Source organism: Fistularia commersonii, chromosome 9 (genome assembly GCF_037954325.1).
Source record: "Fistularia commersonii isolate RoL2024-O1a breed Wild chromosome 9, RoL_Fcom_v1.0, whole genome shotgun sequence".
Taxonomy (NCBI): domain Eukaryota; kingdom Metazoa; phylum Chordata; class Actinopteri; order Syngnathiformes; family Fistulariidae; genus Fistularia; species Fistularia commersonii.
Window position 1 is genome coordinate 11040400 of NC_141292.1, and position 24448 is coordinate 11064847.

General features: G+C 43.1%; 1 protein-coding gene across 1 annotated transcript in view; it reads right to left on the bottom strand.

Annotated features, from left to right (window-relative positions):
- The window catches only part of bcr (BCR activator of RhoGEF and GTPase), a 93738-nt gene that overhangs the window by 37272 nt on the left and 32018 nt on the right, over positions 1-24448 (bottom strand). Inside the window, exon 2 of the mRNA XM_086152465.1 lies at positions 3382-3566. Coding sequence (XP_086008591.1) covers positions 3382-3566 — 185 coding nt within the window. The remainder of the gene's footprint in view (positions 1-3381; positions 3567-24448) is intronic.

Below are 24448 nucleotides of genomic sequence, written 5' to 3' on the forward strand. Positions count from 1 at the left end.
TATTATAGAGATAGCCAGTGAAAAATAAAAATATTGCATAATAGTGAGTAAAATGTAGAGGTCTTTCCTGTCCAGATGTCAAAACTGCTTGTGTTTAAAGTAATCAAATTCTAGGATGGTAACTTACTGAGGCCGATTTTATGAGGGGGCCATATATCTGGCTTTTAGGATAGTGCCCCTACATTAATGATTAATAATGATGTGCGCATGCAAAGTTTGGGGAAACGTAATTGCAGCAATGTGGCCTTTTTCTGAGAATAATTCCCGATCAAAAGCAAAAATAAGAGGATTTGCTGCTCGTCTTTGCCGTGATGTCAGACAAGACAGGAATAAGGAATAGGAAGAAAAACAGCCGCCCACGTCAATAATTCATGGTCTGTGAGGTGTCTGGTTTGAATCCTCCCGAGTTCCTTTTGCTGCCTGTCGTTCAGCATCACTCTATTTAATTTCCTGTTCTCTCCCTATCGACTGCCGGTCGGGTTTTTCCTATTTCAAATAAATCCGCCACAAAATTTATTTGCATGTTTCTGTTGCCAAAGAGTCATCCCTCCACCAAGTTTGACTGCAGTTTCACGAGCTTTTTTTTTCTTTTCTTAAAAAATCCTGTTATCAGTCAAAATAACTGACGCAGCAGAAAGAAAGACGGAATAATTCAAAGTTAGATTTCAGGTTTCAACTTGACACCTGCACTGATACTCAAGGGAGAATGTCGATGAAGACGCTGCCCTATGATGACCTTTAAGTATGTATCATTTTACACATAATAAGAGCAATGTAACATGAGATATTTGTACAAAATTCTGAAAAATGAGCCAATCGGAGCTCACGAGGGCTGTGAGCCATCAACCGGTGTAGATGATGCTTGACAAGGGGACTGTGCAAGGACATCCAAGGGCAGGAAGAATGACGGTAACTCAATTTTCAAGATGTATATTGAAATGACTGGTGAGTTAGATAATCACCGGATGCTTCAATTATATCGGTCCGTTACATATTTGTTCAGCCAATCAACAACCTCTGCTCCTTATACTTTATGGCGCCCGAGACCGAATCCTGTGTCGACCTGCCGTCGAGCATTCGGGCGCAGATTCGCATGTATTAATGAAAATGAGAGCGAGAGTTCCAAAAGTCACAGGTCAGAGGTCAGATGCATTCGGGGGACTCATCAGTTATTGGCAGAATCTGGCCATCAATCAGATTGAGAAGCACTCAAGTCGGCAGCTCAGACAGCGAGCGAGGGCTGAGGGGGCGGTGTCACTGATATTGCACTATGGCCACTGATGCGATTACTTCCTCTAAGGGCACACTAGAGAGAGACAGTATTAGCTTATTACAATTCTCCATTACCCCACCCCATCCCCAATCTAATGGACGAGACGGCTCTAGTATGTCTATTACAAATCCTCTGGCCAAAACAGTGACGGTGAGATGCCCTTAAACAAAAATGAATACGAATAATGGAAAAAACGTATCGAGCATCTGTGTCCATCCGCCTTTTCGCCGACTCGGGGTCACACGAATGTTTCGTTGCGTGTCGGATCTCGGAGAGCATCAGGGAGGAAGGTAAAAGGCTGAAGAAGGTGAGCGTCTGATGGAGGTGGCAGGTAATTCTCTTTATTGCCCCGAGTGACTGAAGACTCTTCATCTTTACTGGATGACTGCTTCCAAGACAATGGGCCGTATGATATTGTCTTTTGTCAAACCTAGCGATTTTGCAGCTCTCATTTAAAACCGGTTTTGAACTTTTTGCGGAAGCTGGCCTGCTCCGGAAATAGTTCAGCCCGCTTTCCGAGGACGATTACATCGGTATGCATTGTAGACGAGAAGAGATTCAACTCATATCTTCAGAATCATGCGGTCATATACGTCTCACACAATGGCTGTACTGTGGATGAGTTCTTATATCACGGGTTCAGCAGTATAATATTCTGGGGTGTTTAAAAATAGCAACAGTGTCCATTTCAGTACCATTATAAACCAATTCTGGAGCTCATCTGAAGAGAACATCAGCCTTTTGTGAGTTTTCACTCATTATATCTACATTAGCGTTGAATATGTAGTGTATATGAACAGTCACATTAAATTAACAGCCATTTGGAATACAAGATTTTTCCAACGCAAAATCTTGCACCCTAAACACCCTAACCCAGGGGTCGGCAACCTTTACCAGGCAAAGAGTCATTTGGAAAAGAAGGTACCATGAATCTGCCCAGGCATCATTAAATGTTCTATTTTCTTCAGATATTTTTCTTTTCTCACATTTCTCCATATTTTGCCTAACCGAGGTTGAAAGTCTCGCCAAATTGACGGCGTTTTGGCGGTTATACCGGCTTCCGCGAGTGTGACATTTATTTTGAGTGTCGAAAAATAATAAATATAATTTCATTTTAATATTTCAAGATCCCAATAATCTTCCAATTTAGAACTAAAATTAAAAAAAAATGAACTAACACAAATAAAATACACTTCAATTAAATACTTATGATTTATTTTCCAGAGCCACTTGAAGACGTAATGTGAGGATGCAAGAGCCACGGGTTGCCGTCCCCTGCCCTAACCTAAACCGGTTCATTGAGACCTGCAACTTCTCAGACCGAGTTTGAGCAGCACAAGTGCGATGTGTAACGGTTAAAATTGGGGAATAAAAAAATGATTAAAAGTAAGTTAAAGTTCTCTCTCTCGGCCATTTCAGCATGACAGAAAAAAAAGTCACGGTGGAGTTTGATCATACTAGCTCTGCCCCCAACTGGGCATAATATCACAATGAGAAAGCAATGGTAGTGTTTGTGTATCTAGGGAATAACGCCCACTCCCTCTTCTTGCACATGCTCAGAGCAGTGCGTTTTCTCCGAAAAGCCAACAAGCCTTGCGTGTACAAGTAGAGATGTTCTGGAAGCTGTGAAGGTAGAGGCAAAAATAACCTGCACTGCTGAACTTTCACAAGGCCCCTCTGCATGATATCAAACCGACCTTACTTGAAAACACAGGTCCCTGCTATGCTTGCATAATATAATATAATATAATAATATAATATAATATAATATAATATAATATAATATAATATAATATAATATAATATAATATAATATAATATAATAATATAATATAATATAATATAATATAATATCATACAATTAAAACTATAAGTTTCACTTTCCATGCACAAGAATATCCGTTTTCAAAGTCAAAGGAGCTTGTCTTCTTGATATCCCGATAATTTATTTTAATCTTTTTTTTTTTTCCTCCAGTAAATTAATCAACCATGAAATATCCCATAATAATTAGATCTGACTGAGAAAAATATTCAAAGAAATTTGACAATAACAATGCAGCTGTTAAATCACGGACGGTATGCACCGAAAGGTAAATAAGGATACTGACCGACTTGGAGGATTCCAGAGATCCCGATGAGAGAGTATCCCGACTGCTACGGCTCTTGGAGCTGAGGTGCGGCGAAGAGGACGGTGAGTCATCGATGTACGGCAGGATGTCGTGGTGCCTCCGCTGCTCTTCCGCGCGATCTGCATCATAGCCGTATGAAGGAGGGGTGCCGGTGAAGTGGCCATCTGGAATCAAACACCGAAACGGTTAGTGTCAAGTCAGCGTCTTTGACATTGTTACTTCTGCAGCAGCGTTTGTCAACAATATAATAATGCGAGCACGGATTTGGTGGTTTGCATGTCAGGTGCATCCAAAGCAAGTCGTTTAAGTAGCATCTTTCTGATTATATCTACGGATACATACATACCGTGAATGGAGATGTCTTATGTGAAAATCTTAAACATAGAGTTTTCTTCAATATATCAAGACATCATTTGACCTGAAAAGAATCCCCTTACGCGTCTGCCTTTCTAATGTGCCGTGGACAGAGTCACGTCTTTGCGTTCTCTGATTGGTCTAGGAACTCGTGTTTTGCAGAATTAATTTCCAACACTAATTAACAGAGTTCCCGAAACTAGGGCATACAAAATGAATTTCGCTCACGTTTTTTTTTTCTTTTTTTTTGTTCATGTAATCATTAAAAAAAGAAAGAAAGAAGGAGAAGAAGAAGAAGAAAGAAAGAGAATCTCCGAGGGGAGACATTTGAAAAAGGCCAACCAAAAAGTGGGTCGGGGTTCAAATACATTAAACAATGACTGCGGCATCTCGAGGGAAATCTCAAGCAACCTGCCTTCGAAATACTACTGCAGAGGGTACTATCACTTTTTCTGCAGCTCATACAACGTGCGCTGCCCCTCGGAAGGACGGGTTGAAGCAGAGGTCAGGGAACGAATCACACAACAAAATATAATCCAAATACGAATCTCGTTTTGCGATGTTTCAACATGCCAGGATGCATTTCACTAGAACTCAAGTTGTGGAGCCAACGATTTGGTGTGTTGAAATAGCTGCGCTTCCGAGAGGAGAGAGAGTACAGTCAGCTTTTCAGGGAATCTGGTGCGTAACAACTCGAGAAAAGACATCATGCATCTCTGTACGTCTCCGAAGACCCCTTGCTCATCTCCTCCCACTCCTCTTCATTCAACAAAGCTGCTCTTCTCAAACAGCTGGTGAGGCCTCGTCTTTGTTGACTCACACGGAGAACACGTACGCTTTGAAATACATTTAGGGACGAATTTTATTGAAGTCCGCGGCTTGGGTCGTCATGTGTTAAATCCCAATTATTAATTTGACAGCTGCCTTTATCCAAAGCAAAGTACAAATGAGGTGCTGCCAAATCTGCAGAACCTCAAAAGTATGTCTTTAATTGCAGGGTGGGGGATGGAGGGCGGAGGGGTCTAGAAACCCGACGGCTATCTGTCTGGCACATATCAGCCTCTGGGCTTAAAGATGATTTTGCGTGTCTTCCAGTGGAGCTATCGGACCGCTGACTCGTACCTTCCCCTTCTGTGTGTCCTTCTGTATTTTCAGTCTGACCTCCACCTTCAGTTTTATGAGGGGATAGAGTTTTAGATACTGGTAACTTTGTGTCAATGAATAGTTCACTCTATGGACAAATAACTTAAGGAAACCAAATGGAAGGGGAAAAAAAAGACATTTTCTTCAATCATGAGATCCAACCCTTGCGGTATCTCAACAGCCTGCTCAAATATGTCCGAGTGCCAAAAGATAAAACCGGTCTAAGGCTAAGCTAGTAGCCTCTGAGTCAAAGTTATTCATACACCGAAGGCAGGATGAAAGATGCGGACTCGACCTCGTGGTTCTTTCTTTGGGACAATTTGAAACTCGCAAAGGAGGGATTTCACCGCCCAACCTGAAACTAGTGAACATCTGAGAGGTTATTGATGCTCAACGTTATACACGCATTTGTGTCTTCTTTCGTGTCGTTTTCGGGGAGCTTTCGGATGCATGGCTGTAAGCGGCAAACGGAGCAATGCCTCTAGAAGGCGTGGGGTGGCAGCGTTGCTCGCCATGCTCGAATGCGACTGACGAAAGGAACAGAGAATAACAACGTGGCGTCGGTATATCCAGGGAGAGGAATTCTCCATCCACGTATTCAGTGGGCACACAGACCAACGGCATCAACTGCATTGCCTCTTTTTGTGCCCCTTTCTTGGAGTTTATATCAGGGGTCCCCAAACTTTTTCCTTCGAGGGCCAAATAACTTTTCCCTTCTCTGACGGGGGGCCGGGCCAGTTTGTACAGAAAAGGGTAAGGATCGCAGAGGTGTCTAGACGTAAACATTTATTGTTTTCCAGAAAGCCACACATAACCGATAATTAACCCTTTCTGAGATCTTAACAAGAAAAAAAAAATCAGAAAATAAATAACAACATTATTAATGAATAATGTCTTTGTCTCATCTCTTGACAGATGAGACAAGCAGCCTTTTCCTTGAATTTTACAAAAAATAATCATTTGTCCACTGCCAGTTAAATACCCTGCATTCTGCATCCATTTTTCTCTTACCTAATCTTTTCGCCATTATTCCGTGTTATTTGACAGGGGCGTGTCCGGGATTTTTTTTTGAGGGAGGGGTGTCAGATAAGACGCAGACTGCAGAAGGGTGGAATAGAATGTTACGTACTATGCATGTACAAGTCACGATTACGTGGCCAGAATGAAAAACAAATGCATCTCTGGTATTGTTCAGGGGCCGGGCAAAATGTGGAGGCGGGCCGTATCCGGCCCCCGGGCCGTAGTTTGGGGACCACTGGAGTACATCATCACAAGCTCCACCGTTGCCATGTCAGTTATTTTCTGAAATGTAATGCGTTAGTGAACTCTGAACTCTGCCCTGTCCTCTAGTGGACGTATTGCTGAACAACTACGGCAACTTAAGCACCTATAGGAAGTATGCGTGCGATGACATCTGAAACGAATGTACCTGTTTGCCTACAAAACGCGATTATAACGACTTTTTCACGCTACTCCCGAGTCACAGCCACCCAAAAACGTCCATGTAGAACAATGCCTGTGTGTCCAGGGTTGACTTGACCTTCAGCCCACCCACTGCTCGCTCTGGATCCTCGCTGCGGCCTGTGGGTGGCTGCTGCCTGCTGCCACTGCTTCAGCCAGCATCTTCCCGCCAGGCAGAACCAACATACAGACTCTGCGTGTGTTTGTGTGCAAACAGTGTCATCCCACAATGTTGCAAACCAAATGGAGAGATGAACTGCTAGGTCTGTGTGCATTTTTTTTTTCAGCTGCATGCTCTTCATGCCACTCCAATTCCTGCATATAGCCTATTTGTAAGTACCGCCCCTATTTGGGATCTTCCAGTCACGTGCAATTTTTGACTGCCATTTCGGATTAGTTATGTAAATTAGCGCGCAAGAGCGTGAAGCAAAATCATATTAACAACGGCCTGGTCGTATTTTCCAGTTTCAGTTTCAGTAAACTGAGAAACTTCCCACTTTCCAGAAGAAAGGCCCAGAAGAGGCCCAGAAGAAAACACGCCATTTCATAATCCGAAAACAAGTTTGCTGCTTGTCCAAAAACACAGGCTGTGGATGGAAACAAAAACACCACCTGTTTATCCACAACACCACAACGAAGGAAGAGCACATCTTGATATTCTCACCACATGGTTCTGGAAAACTACTCCGAGCCATGTCCATAGCGGTGTGTACAGGAAGACTGACAACTGAGCATAAAAGCATTTTTTTCAGTCGGTCGTAATCTCTTCTCCTAATGGACTTGCACCTATATTTCTGAAAAACTGCAGTAAACTAGATAAATAACAAGGCACTAAATTCCAAACTAATCGCTGTGAGTAAACAGGGTGTCGCCAGGAGAACATACTGGATACTGTAACACAAAAGAACTAGACTAAATTGCTTTTGGCCTATTTGCCTCCTGCGCAACAAGGCAGTCTTTTTTTAAACACATGTAAAGAAACAAAAGGCCTCATAGAAGAGAAAATGCCATGAATAAATCATATTTATTTGGATGATGACTCTTCTACTCCAGAAGGTTATTCGGCACAGAGCCAACTTTATATTTTAGTGTTATGGAGCTTTAAGACACGGTAAGACAATGGCATCGCTGTCCTCCGACTGACATTATTTCAAACGGCTGTCGTGCGTTGCGCTGCCGCAGAGGCAGCTTAGTGTTGGGCGAACTGGCGGTCAAAGTTCAGCTGGGGTTTACTTTGGTCGGCAGTCGGCCGTACCCATGTGTGCAATAGAAATGAGACAGCTGGCCAATAGCGAGAAGCCAAACAGATGGAAAAAAAACGATAACTGCCTTTCTTTACACAGCTATTAAGCAAGTCTCAACAGCATGAATTTTACCAAATATATTTCTGATTATACTGTGTTTGGGACAACCTGCCCACATCAGGTGCGTTTTAACAAAAACTCATTTTGACAGGCACGACAAAATGACTGCTCCGGGCCTGAACGGACCACGCGTGACTCCTTGTTTCACTCTGGCAAAGTGACACAGAGCAAAAAAACCACTGCCCACTCTGAAGATTATCAAAAGGAAAGTGTCCTAATGACTCTGTCATGCTGTCAGACTCCCAGATGCGAGAGTAAATGGCACTTTAAGAAGCCAAACACGGCCACTAAAATGGGCATATTTTTTCAATATGATAAGAAAGCTGTTTACGGAGCAGCATCACCCTGGTTCTGTTCAGCACAACCCCAATGCCCCCCCTCTGTTTATCTCCCAAGCTATCTTTCTGAAAGGAAATAAAAGTTCTAATGCGGCAGAGAAGCTAGCGAATACGCCTGCGGCAAATCAGAAATCTCTATCCATCGCTCCCCACCTCAAAGAAACAAACAAATAAAAAAAATACATTAAAAAAAACCCGGTGTTTCAATTTCTCTCCAAAGCTGCTGGCGAAATAAAACAACTTATCCTTGAACCCGCCTTAACACAACAAACACACTCCCGAAAATTCACATGCACGCCCACATTCCTGCAAAATTTGTGTAAACAGTGTTTTGGGAGGGAGCAGGTCTTTTTCCTGCTGCAGGTGGAAAACTCTAATCACTTTGGGAACAGCTGACTGGTGGCTCTTATGGCAACACGTGTCTTTCCAAAACAAGATCACCAGCACAGCGGTAACAGAGTAGGACAATGTTCTGATGATGGAAACTCTGCGCTGTACATGGGTTTTATGGTGGAAGCCGGGTTTTGTTTGTGTTTGTTTAACTGATTGCATTGTGCGGGGAGCACCTATTAGTCCCCTCATTTCCTACCTTAATGAAGGTAGCAGAAGCAAAACACAGAGTCCATCTTAACCTAAAAGTGAAAAATACATCTGCTCCTTTTTTTTTTTTGGTGTTGTAAAGCCAATCTGCGAGTTCTTGTATCGATTAACCAAGAAAAATTATGCAATTTTCCATCACTTTCTATATTGTTCTCACAATTACACATTCCCCATTTAACGCCATTTCCATTTCTGCCATTCCCTTAATGCTTAAAAAGCTGCCATCTGCTCACCAACATCATTCCCACAAACACAAGGATTTAAAATGTTATTCTGAGTTAAATTGACATTAAGAGAGTTGTGGCCCCCTAGGCAAGAGACACAGCGGTTGCCTTCAAAGTTGTGCGCCGCACCAGAGGGAACGTGTAGAGAAAATACACTTTATAAAGAAGCGAGAAGGAGAAGGCGCCATTACGAAATAATAATAAAATAATAACAAAGACTAATAAGAGGGGGAAATATAAATAATGAGGCGAGAGGGGATGGAGAAAAAGCAACAGCATGAAAGCCGTGAAATTGGAGAGAGCCAGCGATTCTCGGAGGGGGTGTAAGCTCTCAGCGGCGCACTCCAACCCTCCATCCCCCTACAATCATGCTTTACACTCGGCACGGCCGCCATAAATCTGCAATGGCTGCCTGGGCTTTTATTGGACTCTGGGAGGAAACCTGTCGTCCAAACACTGGCTTCGGCCCCACCTCTGTCTTTGTTTCCTCCACACACACACACACACATGCATACACACACCTTCCAAATGCATTCAAGCTCTTACCTTTACGCCCCACCCAGCCTCAGAGGAACCTAATGTTACACTGGGAGTCTTTCTCCGGCGTTTAAAAAAAAAAAAAAAAGTTTGCAATAGGAGATGGAACAGTGATTTTCAATGGCTTCCTCTTCTCTCCACTTAAAGCTGATGCATGAACAGTCCGCCAGCGGGCTGAAGCTCACTGAGATGGCTTTGGGGCTGAATTCTGGAGGATAAATAAGATGCAGCCTCTTTTGGAATTAATTAAACCAAATGATGAGGCCGTTCTCATTCCTTCCCCTCTGAAATTTAATTATGGAAGTGGCGGCGAACTGTAAACGGGAACAGAGACGGAACCGAGGTGACAGTTGCTGTGAAGCGGGGGTTCACTCATTTCCTAAATATCAAATTCACAGACCGTCGAGCACCCAGGAGAAGGGGCTGCCGGATGAATGAAAGTGGAAAGCTGTAGCAATTAATGTGACGCCTCGGCTTCAGCTTCACCGGGAGCGACAGGCGTCAAGACATCACATGAATTTCAACGCCGCGTTTCTACGGTAATGTCCTCCTCACGACCGTCCGCCCCACCACCCACGCAACGGCCGGGCCGCTTGGCAGTAGCTAATTCGATAAATCACGCTTTCCCATCATTAGGGGCAGACAAGATGGCATTAAATGCACGAGAAGCTCTATTTTTAAGTTATAGACTATCTGCCAATAAGACATGAGAATTTGGCAGCCTGGCTCCATATAAGTCTCCGATACTGTATGTTTTTGGACTATGGATGTGGTTGTGGACCAACAGGAGATACCAAATCTGGGGAAAGTTAATGTATATATGAACATTTCAAGTACATATGTACATTTAATTTTGATGTTTGGACTTGAGTCAAATTTGGCGCAGGCTGATGTAGGTTTTTTACATCCAAAGAAAACTTATTCCCACCAGCTTGGGTGCTGCTAGTTGTTAGCCTGTGGGTGTAATTGTATTATACTGGGTTTTATCGTGCAAACATTCTGGTCATGTGATTTTTAATCATTCAGCTTGAAGATTTCATGATTACATTTTATGTGACTTGACCACAACTGGGCAACAATATCTATCTGTTATTCAGCAAGATATTTGGCTTATATGAGTTTGATTCAATTATTTATCCATTCATAATCTTGATCTCTTATCCTGGGGCTTGAGCCGATCCCCCGCTGTCATCGGACAAGAGGCGAGGGTTCCCCCCGGACCGGTCGCCAGTCGGTCGTTGGGCCACATATAGACATCCATCCATTTATTCACTCACTTCGGAGTCATCGATTCATCGGTTAAATGTTTTTGGATTGTGGGAGGGTTGGCGGCACCCCAAGGTGCTTATTGTGTGCAGGCACAGGGAGAACATGCAAACTCCACACAGTCCAACCAGGAACCTTCTGGCCGTGAGTCAGAAGCGCTAACCACTGTGCCACCATGTTGGCCTCGAGTTCAAAATAGCCTGGAATAATACTTTTCTAACCTTTAAGCAGTACCTTTTGCTCGCTCTAAGCGATCTCAGGCAAAACTGTTCTCAGTTCTACTACCTCAGTGGTGTAACAAACTTCCAGAAGCAACAAGACTAGCATCATCTACCTCAACCTTCAAGAAACAGGTAAAAACTGTTCTCTTTCAGGACTTTTTACTGCACTGATGCCCCAGATCGGGTTAGGCAGCAAGTTAGGCTATGCAGTGTGCGTGTGTACGTTTGTGTATGTCTTTGTCAAAAAAAAACAAAACAAAAAAAAAACTCACTAACCCAAGCTTACTGTTCTGTATATTTCCTGTGCATCGTGTATTTGCAAGTGTATTTGCAGTCCCTATGTCCTCTATTGTAAGTCGCTTTGGATAAAAGCGTCTGCCAAATGCAATGTAATGTAATGTAATGTAAGTGTTTTTTGGAGACTGACAGAGAAAGACAGTCGCCGAGTGAGACGGCCAATGAGGGTCGCGGCTCCTCGGTAAGGACGGCGGCTCTCCTTCTCCTCTACGGTTCAGAACGAAGACGCTTTCATAGATTCAACCGATTAAATGCACCTGATGTTTATGTGTAAGTGTTCCCTCGCCTCTGGAGAGCGAGCTGAGAGGAGGTAAAATAGTGATGAAGGGAAGCTCACAGCGTGAAGTCACACCACACGAGGCGGATAACGGCGCGCTTCGGCGGGGCCTTGTTGACGGTGTGGGTTTTTGAAACGGTGCAATGAGCTGTTTTTACACATTTAAATATATGAGCGATGGTGTTAGTAACTATAACCACTCGTGGGAACAGATTTGAACGGCGCATCGTGTTTTTCAAAAGGCCACAGAGGAGGAGTGACAGTCATATTAAAGAGCTCTGGCTGCTTCATATACCTGAGGATCAGACAGAAGCATTTCAACCCACGATATCATTTTTATGAACAATATCGGGAGCTAATCTTAGCAATTAGAAACATCTTGATTCCATTTAGCACATTGAGTACCTGAGCTGTATTCACTTATCAGAATTACTTATGTTTCACTGAGGCTGGTCCAAAACGCCAAAGAAGCTTTGCGGGGCGGTGTCAACCATCACACACACACACACACTCATAAACCGATTTTGCACGGTTTATGTATATATTTGACCCGGATATTTCCCTGCTAGTTCTCCCCGCACTCATCTTGATGTGAAGTCTTGGTGATGTTCCTTGGCTGGCGAGACGAAGGAGAAGTCAGAAGTAGTTAACTTTTAAGCATGTAAAAGTTTAAAAGACAATATGGAACCCAAATTTGATTTAAGCGTGAAATCAGTTGAAACCTCGAGCGCTGAAGCTGAATCCATTAGTAAAAAAAAAAAAAAAAATTTGACAGCACCGACTCCTTCACCGAACCGACAATGAAATCATGTGACGATGAACAGGAACACAGAACTGACCGACGATGCAACCCAGCGACCGGCATTTCTGTGATGTTTACCTCACAATGCTAGCAAACCTGTTCTTTGAACATTCACGTCAGAATCGCATGGTGTTTCCTACCGCAGTCTAAAAACAGGCACCAGGTCAAATGCGGGCGTCGTGATGTAGGCGGGAGAGCGATCGTCTTTGGTACCGAAACATTCCTGGTTTGATTTCCGGCTCCTCCTAGTGTGTCAAAGTGTTGAACCCCTAACTGCTCTCCTGGCGCTGCTGGACGGCAGCCTAGAGCTCATGGTTCATCCATCCATGATGACTTAATTGCGGAGAATGATTTTCCCCAAGAGGTATTAATAAAGGACAAATTATTATTAATTGTCCGGACGTGTGAATGAGAGTGAATGGCTGTATGTCTCTCTATGAGGCCCTGTGAGCGACCGATCCAGGGTTAAACGCTGCCTCTTGCCCAGACAGGCGGGATAGGCTCCAGCAATCCTGAATGAATGAATGAATGCATGAATGAATGCATGAATGCCACCAGGTTTGGTATTACCTGTTGGTTAGTAACCACCAAAATGTAGAGGTGAACACAACTAGCTAAGAATTGATGGAAATATCATTCAAAGCTTCATCTTTCCCAGTCAATTCATCCATTCATCATCCATCTTCTGCTGCTTACCCTGCACTCAGGGTGGCGGGGGTGCTGGAGGCTTTCCCAGCTGTCATTGGGCGAGTGGCGGGGTTCATCCTGGTCTGGTCGCCAGTCAATCGCAAGGCTTCATACAAAGACACTAAGGGGCAAATTTCCAAATTTTCTTCCAATTAACCTGGATATTTTTGGAGCGTGTGAGGAAACCGGAGAACCTGGAGGAAACCCACGCAGACACAGGGAGAACATGCAAACTCCTCGCAGAAAGGTCCCCTTGTCAGAATCGAATCAGGGTCCTTAGTGCTGTGAGGCCGCGGCGCTAACCACTGCACTGCCGCCAATTCAGGGCCATCATTTTTTAATCTTTTTTTTTTTTAAATGATTACGCATTTTAAAAGCCTGAAGTATCGTCAGGTATATTCGAGTTTCCTCAAACACATTATTAAACCAATAATCCATGTATCCGTTTTAGGCTGCTGTGGGATAAAGCAGTATGCCACTGCGGGAAGTAAATAAACTAAATATATGTAAGAAAGGCCAAAATATAGACTTTTAGAAAAAAAGGTGGACAGAGAGTGTATGCATTTGTTTGTGTGTATATGTGTGTGTGTGTGGCACTTTGGGCCGTTTGCTTCCTTCGTATTCTCCCTGCTGTTACTTCCTTTGTTCGCGCAAGACTTTTGAAGAGAGTGCTTGCCTGTCTCCATGGACACACACACACACTGCCAGACAAAACCTTTGATTCCATAAGCGCCTGTCTCGTCTTCACTGTCAACTGCTAAAGTCATTAGGAAAAAGACTCATTACCCTGAACCCTGAAGCAATATGGGAGAAGTGAGCGTTGAAATTGCTGCAGGATCACACAGAGACTCTGATTAATAATACAGCACACTAAATTACCAACTCTCCTCAGGACGGCGGACGGCGCTCATTAGATGGCAGTTTCTAAAGGCAAAGACCGTAATGACCGATGAAAGAAGACGCTTTTGCCTTTTACGTTAACTCAGCAAATAGTAAACGCGGGGTAATTCTAGTGCCGAGGCCTGATTATAGGTCATCAATCATATTTACGGCTCGTACCTGGCTTTGCGCTTTGCGCCTGATGAAACTAATTCCTACCCGTTACACTCCCGTCTCTGCTCGACTCTGCTCTCTTTATACGACGTTGCAAAACTCCCCCCCCCCTTCTAAACTTTCTCTTAAGAAGAAAATGAAATTCCTTCTCTCCCGGTCGCTCTTGTGCAGGAGGCGGCTGCGGCGGTAAATCATGGGGGGCAGGGCTCAGCCCTTGAACGCATCGTGAGCGGTGATTTTTGTGTTTTTGCCGTTTGGCCCAGCGAGTATCCCCTCCCATTTATCTATCTGCTGTGAAGCTGGCGTATAAATCTCTACGGCTTTCTGCAGAGCAGTCCGTGCCCGGTCATAAGCGAAGCGTTGGTTTTAAATCCCCTCTGTAAACAATGAAAGGATACAACCAACACCCTGGCTAATTACATGTACCCACATGGTCATTCATCGAGATCTAAAAGTTGAGGTTCATTCCTTCAGTCGTCATCTGAGAGGAAACACGAGAATCAGAATCGAACAGTGGACGCTTCTCGCTGTCGGGCGGAAACGCTAACCACTACCCCATCGTGCCACCCACACGTGAAACCTTAAATGTCTTGTCCGGCTGAAAAAAACAAACAAACACAGAACGAATTCTCTGACAAACCAGGCAGAGCAGCCGCAGTTTTTCTGCTAAAAATCAAACTGTCATGTCAACGGAAAGACTCTCGATCTACAAACTCCAGGAACGAATGCGGTGATTTCCTTCTCAGCTATCCATCTCAGTAATGGCCGCAGGCATTGTGCTTTCAGGTGGTCGGTCTGTCTGCCCGGGTTTTTGTCACGTACATCATCACAAACATGACCTGACTGGGTTTCGGTGGTAAAAGGTCAAAGCGCAAGGTCAAGTGAGGTCACAACCATCTATCAACTCTGCTGACACATCCATCCTTGTGAGTTTGACTTTCAATGATCAATATAAATGATTTTTTTAGACTGAGGATTCAATATTAATAGGATACATTCCAGTATATGGTAAGTGACCAGATTCAGAAAAGATATTTCATACTTTGCTTGATTGTCGTCGTGTAGACGGGACAGACGGGGCATGTATTCACAATTTGCACAAATGGGTGTTGTGATTTAGTGACTTCTGTGTTATTTTGATTTAATGAATGTGACGGCATTACAGAAACAATCTTGGAATTGGCAGTCGGACTGTCAGGCCGTATGCATGCAATTCTGTTTCTCTCGCATCCTCTCCGCTGTTTCCTCTCAGTTAATATCTTTTCCCTTTGCCGTCCATCTCCGGATAAAATCAAGACGGAATTCACTTTATTGTTGTCCCGTGACCTTAAAGGGTTTTTGAAACTTTTCACCGGACCGAATGAGGTTTAAGAGCCAGAGATCTCCTTATCTCATGAATCAGCTGATGAATCCCAGGGGACAGGTGGGGGTCAGAGGTCGACTTGGAGAAGGAATGGTGACAAAGGTCACGTGGTTTTGTTTTCCTCCCGTGTGATTGCGTGTTTGCATTTCTGCTCAGAGATAAGAGTGAACAGAAAATCCAATTATCCAACAGCTACACTTCAGTCAGCCAAACCAGACGCAAAAGCACAGTGGCCCCCTTGAGCTGGCAAAACTAAGCCCTTCCCGGTCATATTTCCTCTTTTGAGATCACAGAGTCTACATGCAGTAACTTGAAGCAACAGAATGTGAATAATTCAATAAAGCTGAAATTTAAAGGAATGGAATTATTAAATATTGAAAAGATGATCACACCGTGGAAGAAGCGACAGTTTTCACACATTCCTCCTTCAAGGTTCTGTCTTCAGAGGTAACCGAGATTCGTTTTTTTTCCTTGATTATTTGATATATTCATATCCTCCTTTTTAGGCCTCGACATGTTCCAAGAGAAGGAAGAAGAAGAAAAAAGTTCTGCGTGAGAAACGTAGGTGAAGACTTCTGGGAGAGGTCCTCATTGGCACCGCCCACACACACCACAAGCACTGAGCATCAGGGGAATCTGACAAAAACAACAACGACAATGCCGAGACAGCAAAGTGACGCTAGAAAGTGAAAGAGTTTTGTTAGTGGTCTTTTCAACTGATCGTGACGCTACAACAATGTAAACGGTGCTGGGATCCATATACTTTGTCGTGAGGGTGTTGCCAATCTTTTGCAACCAATATGTGCGCCTCTTTCCAAGAATTGATAGTCATTTGTCTTCATAAGCTTATGTAGATGTGTTACACAGATTTTCATTCTTCATCATTTCATATTTTCATCCACAAAACTTTCTACGACTACACAACCTTCCGTGACATTATCGTGACGACATTTCTGCATTTCTGCATTAACCACGCCCACTTCATATTTCTGACCAATCACGTTTTCAGACACCCTGCCAGAAAACATATTCTGCCAAAATACCATATCGAGAACAAGAGGTGAGAAGCGACAAACCATCATTTTTGTATCACAGCCATGGGAACAAGAACAAATGTCTCGCTTTTTGCTGAAAATATACACGCGTCAGCTCGCCGAGGAACCCTTAGCCATTGTGGTGAATAATTATGGCCTTGAATTTTATTTCTGATTAGCATTGACGGCTACAGTTAAGACAAGCCGGACAGCTATGTGAATGGTAATTTATGTGCTTACTCAATAAAAAACATCATATAATCATATTTGGAGCAAATTCTGTTCTTACCTCCAGTAAGGAGATTATTTTTGTCCACCAGCCAGAGTAAACAGAAAACTACGAGCCACTTTACACGGAACCCGACACACGTCTTTGGCTTGTCCATGGCGCGCTAATAAACTTTCTCATCAACGGCCCGTTTGCCGTTGCTACTTTGATACATTCTTCATTTGGACCTGTTAATACTGCAAGTATCGACGCTTGCTTGAGTATTTACCATGTTTTATTACTCTGTCACATTATGTTGCACGGGAGGGTTTCTGCTGACACCCGACACTCCTATTTGCAATCAATTACTCATAACATATCTGCCGTCAACAATATTTCTGCTGACTTATTTGTGGATTTAAACCACCATCCCATGCATTCATACTTACCAGAGTAAAAAAAAAAAAAAATCCCTCTGGGGCGAAACAATTATGGAACTTAACTGATAAGCAGCCTATTCAGTTCCACAATTTGTTATTGTTTGGGAAAAGAATAGAAATTGTGTTTGTAGATTTCACCCATTCATTTTTATCCCTCGCAAGTCGCTGACAATCGGCTTCGCTATAAACCTCGTGCAGCCGAGTGTTTGCTAAAAACCTCTTTTAAAAAAAAGAACGGCGGCGCGCTAGAGGAGCGTCAAAGGACGCGCCGTCGAAAAACTGGAAGAGCTACACTCGGACGGCTCTAACCCCCCGCTCCCTGTCCTGCAGCTCCCGGCTCAGACATGAAGGCCTGCAGCGGCACTTATCATCCGTAAACAGCAGAGGCGGCACAAAAGGCCCCAATCTGCCTAATCTCTGGTCAAACACATCATCGCCGCTCAGGGCAATGAACTGCTGCTTTACACCGCAGCTGTTCAGGAGACACGAATTAGGAATTTGCTAAACAGACCTTAGAGATTTGCCAAAGCCCATCTCCAGGGGAACCGTTGCCTGGGTTACTACAGCCAACAGGAAAAGCATTTCATTTCGTATTAGGTAACAGGTCAGGCGATGGAATAGACTTTTACTTATTCTGCCTAGTGGATATAAGCAAAGTGAGTATCCCAGGTGAATACTTATTATTATTATCTTTAAATTATATCCAGCCATCCATCTTCTTCTGCTTATCCTGCTGGAGCCTATCTTAGCTGTCATTGGGCGAGAGGCAGGGTACATCCTGGACTGGTCGCCAGTCAATCACAGGGCCTATATATATATATATATATATATTTATTTTATTTTATTTATTTATTTTCTTTATCTAAATGAGCAATTACCAGCATGATATATTCTTCTATTTGAGCATGGAACCCATATGTGGGTTGAGCATCCTGCGTCTGTAGGGTTTCTGGCAATCTCGCAGAAAAATACAATGTCTACATTCAAAAGCAGATGGAGGAAATAAGTCACAGCTGAATTTGTTTGTGAAGTCAGCTGTCGCATGAACATTTTCACTGTATTTCTCACGAGATGTCGTCGCCATGGCATTTACATGCCTCAAAACTGTTCTTGTCTGATCACCCTCCCCTAACAAACACACACACACACACCCCTACTCTTCTTTATGCTGGCACCAGGCCGGTTTGATTATCTGCCAGTTTGAATCGTTCCAGCATCAATTACCTGAACCAGGCACTCGCCCTATTTCCATAATGCTGTTTTTTTTTTTTTGTTTTGTTTTGTCAAAAGAAAAAAATACACTTAATGTAAAACACACAATGTCTGTTCAAATCCATCACCAGGTACAGAAGAACATCTTCACCATCAAAACTCTAGCAACAACCTAGAAGCTTCTCTCATGCATGCAGTTTCACAAAATGAGGACACGGAATAATTAGGAGGATAAAAAAAAAACCCTTGGTGCCTACGCAGACAGTCATTTTAATTCTCTCTATTCCTCTCAGTGTCTGGATTCTGTCTCTTGGAGGTGACGGGGCTCAGCTCAGCCTCCTTCGGGACTTACAGTCCTAAAGAGCCAGCTTTTGCCTGGTTTTTAAGGCCGGATGGTATCACTGTCCATAAAAGCCCCCGAATCTTTCTTGTTATAAGTGACAGCTATTTTTCCCATCATAGACGAAAAAAAAAAAAAAAAAAGAATCTCCATTGTTCAAATTTAAAAATGCTCTTCTCTTTGCTTTTCATGAGGCATTTTTGACAGTTCCTGCCGGGGATATATGATAATCAGACCAACAATGGCAAGCAGCCAAGATAACTCCTAGGCAAATCTATTCCCTAAATAGCCGCGTTCAGATATGATAACACGGATGCCTGAAAAAAAACAAACTCCTCCCCACACCTACACCCTTTCCTATCTCCTCCCAGGTGTCAGATCCATTCGGCCTGGGTCCCGTCCCCTTAGCAACTGGATGTAGCGCAGACGCAAGCGAGCTCGTGGTTTACCTCTGCCCTCTTAATCTGGTTTCCTCTGAAAACGGGAGCGGCCGAGTCGTCCTCCTGTTTTGTCGGCTGCAAGGACCGCAATCATCATAGCATACAAGCGCATGTTAATGCGGGAAATATGGATAAAACAAGCACGAACAAATTCATGGGGGTGTGACTCAGCATGGTGGTGTGTGTGCCAGTGTGTGTGTGAATATACATAATGTTTCCAAAATTATTTAATTAATGTCCGGGGTACAATGAAAAAATATATAGAGTTAAAGAAACAGTTGGAAGATGAACAAGAATGAAGAGTGTTGGTGTTGTTAAAGCCCGTCCCAGCATCTATTCGAACGACCAGGTTGTTGCTTCAGATCCACAAATCGCTTTTCTGGCGTGTCGTTCCTCGTTTTAGCGCAAAAAATCGAGGTGAAATGTTTGCCTTCTTATGAAATCTTCATATTGTGAGGTGAGCGGATGAGGGTGTTGATGCTATACAGCCGTTAGAGAAAAACAGGGGACTTTTTTTTTGAAAAGACCAAAATAGAAGGGTTTATTCATTCATAAGTAATACCGCATATCCAACATTCAGGGTCGCTGAGCCTATCACAGCTGGCAATTCACCCTGGAGACAATCAATCATCATCCGTTCACACGTTTGGGTATTTAACCGTCTTCAATGGACCTCCTGCAAGTTTTTGCCCACACAGGAGACACAGAATGGTCTCCATCGGGGACCATCTTGCTCTGAAGCTGCGAGCTAACCACCGCGCCATCATGTCGACTGGAAATGTCTACTCAGTTTTAAAAAATAAAAACATTAAGAACAATAGATGAACACGGAAAGGAGCAGCAAGGCTGGTAAATATCACATCTGACAAGCCTCTGAAACCTGCAGACTAAGAAGACAGTGGGAAGCTGCTTGCATGCAAAAAGGCTTTAGACGAGGGGATTTAGGGAGAAAAATTTTTGGTGACATTTTTGTGTGTGTGTTTGTGCAGAATTACTGTTGATGAAGTTTGTCTGCGGAAACAAAAAAATGAACACAAAATGGAGACAGACAAGTGACGGAGCGAGATGAGAGAAGATAGAGGCCCTTCAGAAGGATTAAGTACTTAAAGAGAGACACGAACGGAGGAAGTGTGAATTAGTATTTCTTCTCAGACGCCTTGAGCGCAGAGCGATATATTCAATTTGGGTTAAAAGAAATTGTCTAGGAAGGAAACACACCCGTATGCCTGGAGTGCATGCGAGACAATGATTGCAGGATTAATGCACGTGGGTTTTTTTTTTTTCTTTTTTTTCATTTCTCTGCCGAACAGTAATGTGGGGATTCGAGAGAGGAGCTTTAGCTGAAGCTGATTAAGGACACACTGTAAACTCCATCAATGGAAACAGCTAAATGGCTCTAGCCGCTGAAAAAAATGGCAGCATACACATTATTCGACTCCCCTATTCTTCTTTTTTTTTATTCAAATCTCAATTTCGGGATACAAGCTTCTGTATAATCCTTTCTCCCCCCCCCACCGTCGTCTCCTCTCTTTTCATCCCTCACCTTCGTCCAGTGGTGGGTTGGGGTGCGAGAGACATGGAGAGGCCAGTTTTTGCCGCCCGCTAGGACTAACAAGAGCCCACTTATGTAACAAGACACTACATACAGGTGAGAGCACGGCACCAAGCTGCTCGCGTGCACGCAAGGGTGCACGCCCACGGATTCCATTTAAATATAGTGCTCTACCGGAGAGCGTTTCAGGCATGCGTGCCCTTTCAGAGCAGCCATTTCTGCAGTCATTGCTAATATCATTTTTAATACATTTATATCCAGTAATGCAACACAAAACAAATATGTGTCGCACAGTGTAATTTATCCATCGCTAATAGTACCAGGCGGAGAATTGTTTTTATCATTAATATTGTACACCGCAGTCGCGCCGAAACATCTAGCGAGCCAGTAATGCCATGCGGCTTCACAGAGGCTATTTAAAAGATGAGATAAGCTATAACTTCCTGAATATGACCGTCGACAGAATGCAGACGTTTTTCAATTTAGAGCTCGGCGTTCAAGGGCAGGACAGGTGGTGTGTAACTCACACATGAAAAGGAGAGAAATGTTGTATGTGGCTTTTGATGACCTCAAGAATCTTCACCGGGGTATTGAATAATGAGGTACGAATGGACAATCTTTAGTCTTGTGACTTTTTGGTATTCGAGCGTGTTTAAATAAATGTTTTGAAATATCTCGGATGTGTTTTGATGGCAAGATGATAATTTGAAATCTCTGACGTCATACGCGATTGAACCGTGTGAGATATAAACACATGCTGAAACGCTACACAACACTCACAAAATATTTCACAAAAGCTCTGGACACGTTTGACGTTCTGATATTGCGTCAATGCATTATGTTATTGATTGCGTCACATTTATATGCTGTTAGCGTTTAGCAACATTACATACAGCAAAACAATTACCATATGTGGGTTTAAGAACAGTAGCCTAAAACTTACACTGTGTGTTGTGCTGTGCTGCCCGTGGCAACCACTGTGAAATTGTAATGAACTATGGCATGGAAACATATATCACATCGTATCACATATTCTATCATGGTGTATGTGTGTGTGTGTGTATGTGTGTGTGTGGGGGGGGGGCTCTGCATAATCATAAGCAAGTTAGGTAATCAGTACCAAGTAAAAACAAGTATTGTAAAACTACAGTTTTTTTTCTGAATGTTAATCAATACTTGTTTGTGTGTGTGTATGTGTGTGTGTGTGTGTGTGTGTATGTGTGAGAGAGAGAGAGAGAGAGAGTTGAAGAACAAGGAAGGTGGGGAGTGAGGCCTCTGTTGGAAAATGGCTTGCATGCAGCAATACATGTTTTGTTAGCCACCAGATAAATGTGCAAGAAGCTGCAGACCCCACATGTTTATTGCAATACACATAAACATAGACACACACTCACTGGCTCATACACACACACACACACACATATACATGTAGACACTTAAACATAACTTAACGGAATGCAGTCTGTGGACTGTGAATGCTAACTTCAAACACAAAAGTTTATTATCATGTTATTGTACCCCTTTTTCATATAAACACACACATACACGCCTACACTGAGACAGGATGTGTTCCTCAAAACCAAACCACCTCATCAAGACACTGACATACGGAAGCATTAAACTCCACATGACCCAAAAGGAAGACAGAAATGCACAGAGGAGGAATGACAGTGGAAGAACAAAGTAGTCATCATCCCTGTGAGGCGTGTTTGTGTGACAATGAATCAGACCTGTCTAACCACTAACTGTGCTGTGTACGTGCATGTGTGTGTGTGTGTGTGTGTGTGTGTGTGTGTGCATGTCTCTGTGTGTGGTGTTCCTTTAAAAATTATATCAAACCACTACAGAAGCTTTAAAATACAAATCAGTGATATTTCAGCGACTGCTTCCTTCAACTACGCCCATGTAAAAGAAGCGGGTGATGATAATGAATGACTTAAGTAAAGCTAATTTTAGTGCATTTTCTGAGTTAATCAGACCGACGTCCTGCTTATGACATGAGACAGGCCAACTCTGGAGGAGGTCTGCGTCAGCCATGTCGACTTTAAATCCAAAGTAGCTTCGGCCTGCTCCATAATGTTATGCCCTAATTAGCATATTTGTCAGTGTATTATTTCATGCAGCCAGCCTTTTAAAGGTCTTTGCCTCTGTCCGGCTCCCTGCCGTCACGTGTGCTTTATTTCTAATAAACTGGAATGAAGGGCATCGTTCATTCCGTGTTTTCTGTCACGTGTTGAGGATCATTCTTTCTTTTTTCAATTTTTTTTTTTTTTTTGGTTGTTTGTTTTGTTTTTTTCTTATCCTCTCAGGCAGCTCGTTCACATCTGTGTATCATCTGGCGTGAGGCAGACAAGCGTCCCTTCACCTCGCACAGAGAACGCAATGTCTCCTTTCGGTGGCCGAAGCTCAGCTATTGACACATGTTTGAGCCTCAGTACCTTTATTTATTTATCTATTTATTCTGAAATACATATTTTTTTATCATATTGGAAATAAGTCAATGGTAAGTTACGAAGATACGGATAACTATATGGTGCAATTTCGGTTAAATGGTTGAAATGACAGCGGGGCCCCAGCTATCGCCTCCAGGTGCACATGACACATTCTCTTCTGTTGTGAAATGCAATCACAAGAGCTGCCAAGCGAGCTTAGGTGTGTCTGTGTGTGTTTGTGTGTGTGTGTGTGTGTGTGTTTGTTTTTGTACTTGCGAGTGTGTTGACAGCAAAACCATTTACAACAAAAGCGTAGCGTCATATCAATGTGACTGGGAGAGTCAGCTGTTAATTAAAGACAGGCTTGATTCGGCCTTTTCAGTTGGAGAGAAAAGACTTTAACAACTGTTTTCCATTAAAGAAGGGAATTCATCGTCATCCTGTACGTCTGATTTGGAAAAATCTAGAAAAAATGAATGATATTTTTTGGATTTCCACTCACTAGTATCCATGACAAACTTGTATAAAGTCTTAGGGCGAAAATGTTCACATAAAACACTCACAAGATACTGAGAGGTAAAAAGACCTTTTTCTTCGTACCATTGACAACAGTTTCTTTTCCTAAAACATTTTAAATAAATCACTGTTTACGGCACATGAAGATAGCAGAGCGTGTACAACCAGGACTAGATGTAATAAATAGATGTAAATATATGACAGTTTGTTTTCATCCGACCCTGCTTGGGGCGTCAGAAAAGCCTTTTCTGTGAACAAGCGGTGAGCACACAAAAAATAAATTATGAATCGACTCAAAATAGAGTAATGCCTCAAGAAAGAAAAGAAAAAAAAAATTCAAATTAAAGCCTGACACTCCCAGAGGCCTCGAAACTTGGTGCGGGCCGACGTTGCAGCTATTCCCTGGTTAGCGTTGCGTGTTCCACTAATCTATCCGCCGGAGCTCCTGAACGTGGCGGCGAAGGAAGGAGACAGGAGAAGACGGCCAGACTTTGTCCGTGTGTTTTTGTTTTTTTTTTTTTAATTCATTTTTTTTTCCCAGCAACAATTCCTCTGGAAAAGGCATTGTATTGCATCGTCACTTTCAGAGCGCTTTCAACACCTTTACACTGGATCTCACATTCACACATATACTCACGCACACAAATGGCAGCAGAGGTGCCATACAAGGCGCTAACCAGGCCACTGGAAACAACAGTGGGTTTCGGTGTTTTGCCCAAAGACACTGCGGCATGCAGACAGACAGAACCAGAGGTTGGAATTAAACCGTCTCAATACCAAGTGAGACACAGCCAACCTGTCTGTGAGCTATTAAATCTGTGCTCCGTCATGATAACAATTGTAATGGCAATAATAACAACAACAATAATGATGATGATGATGATC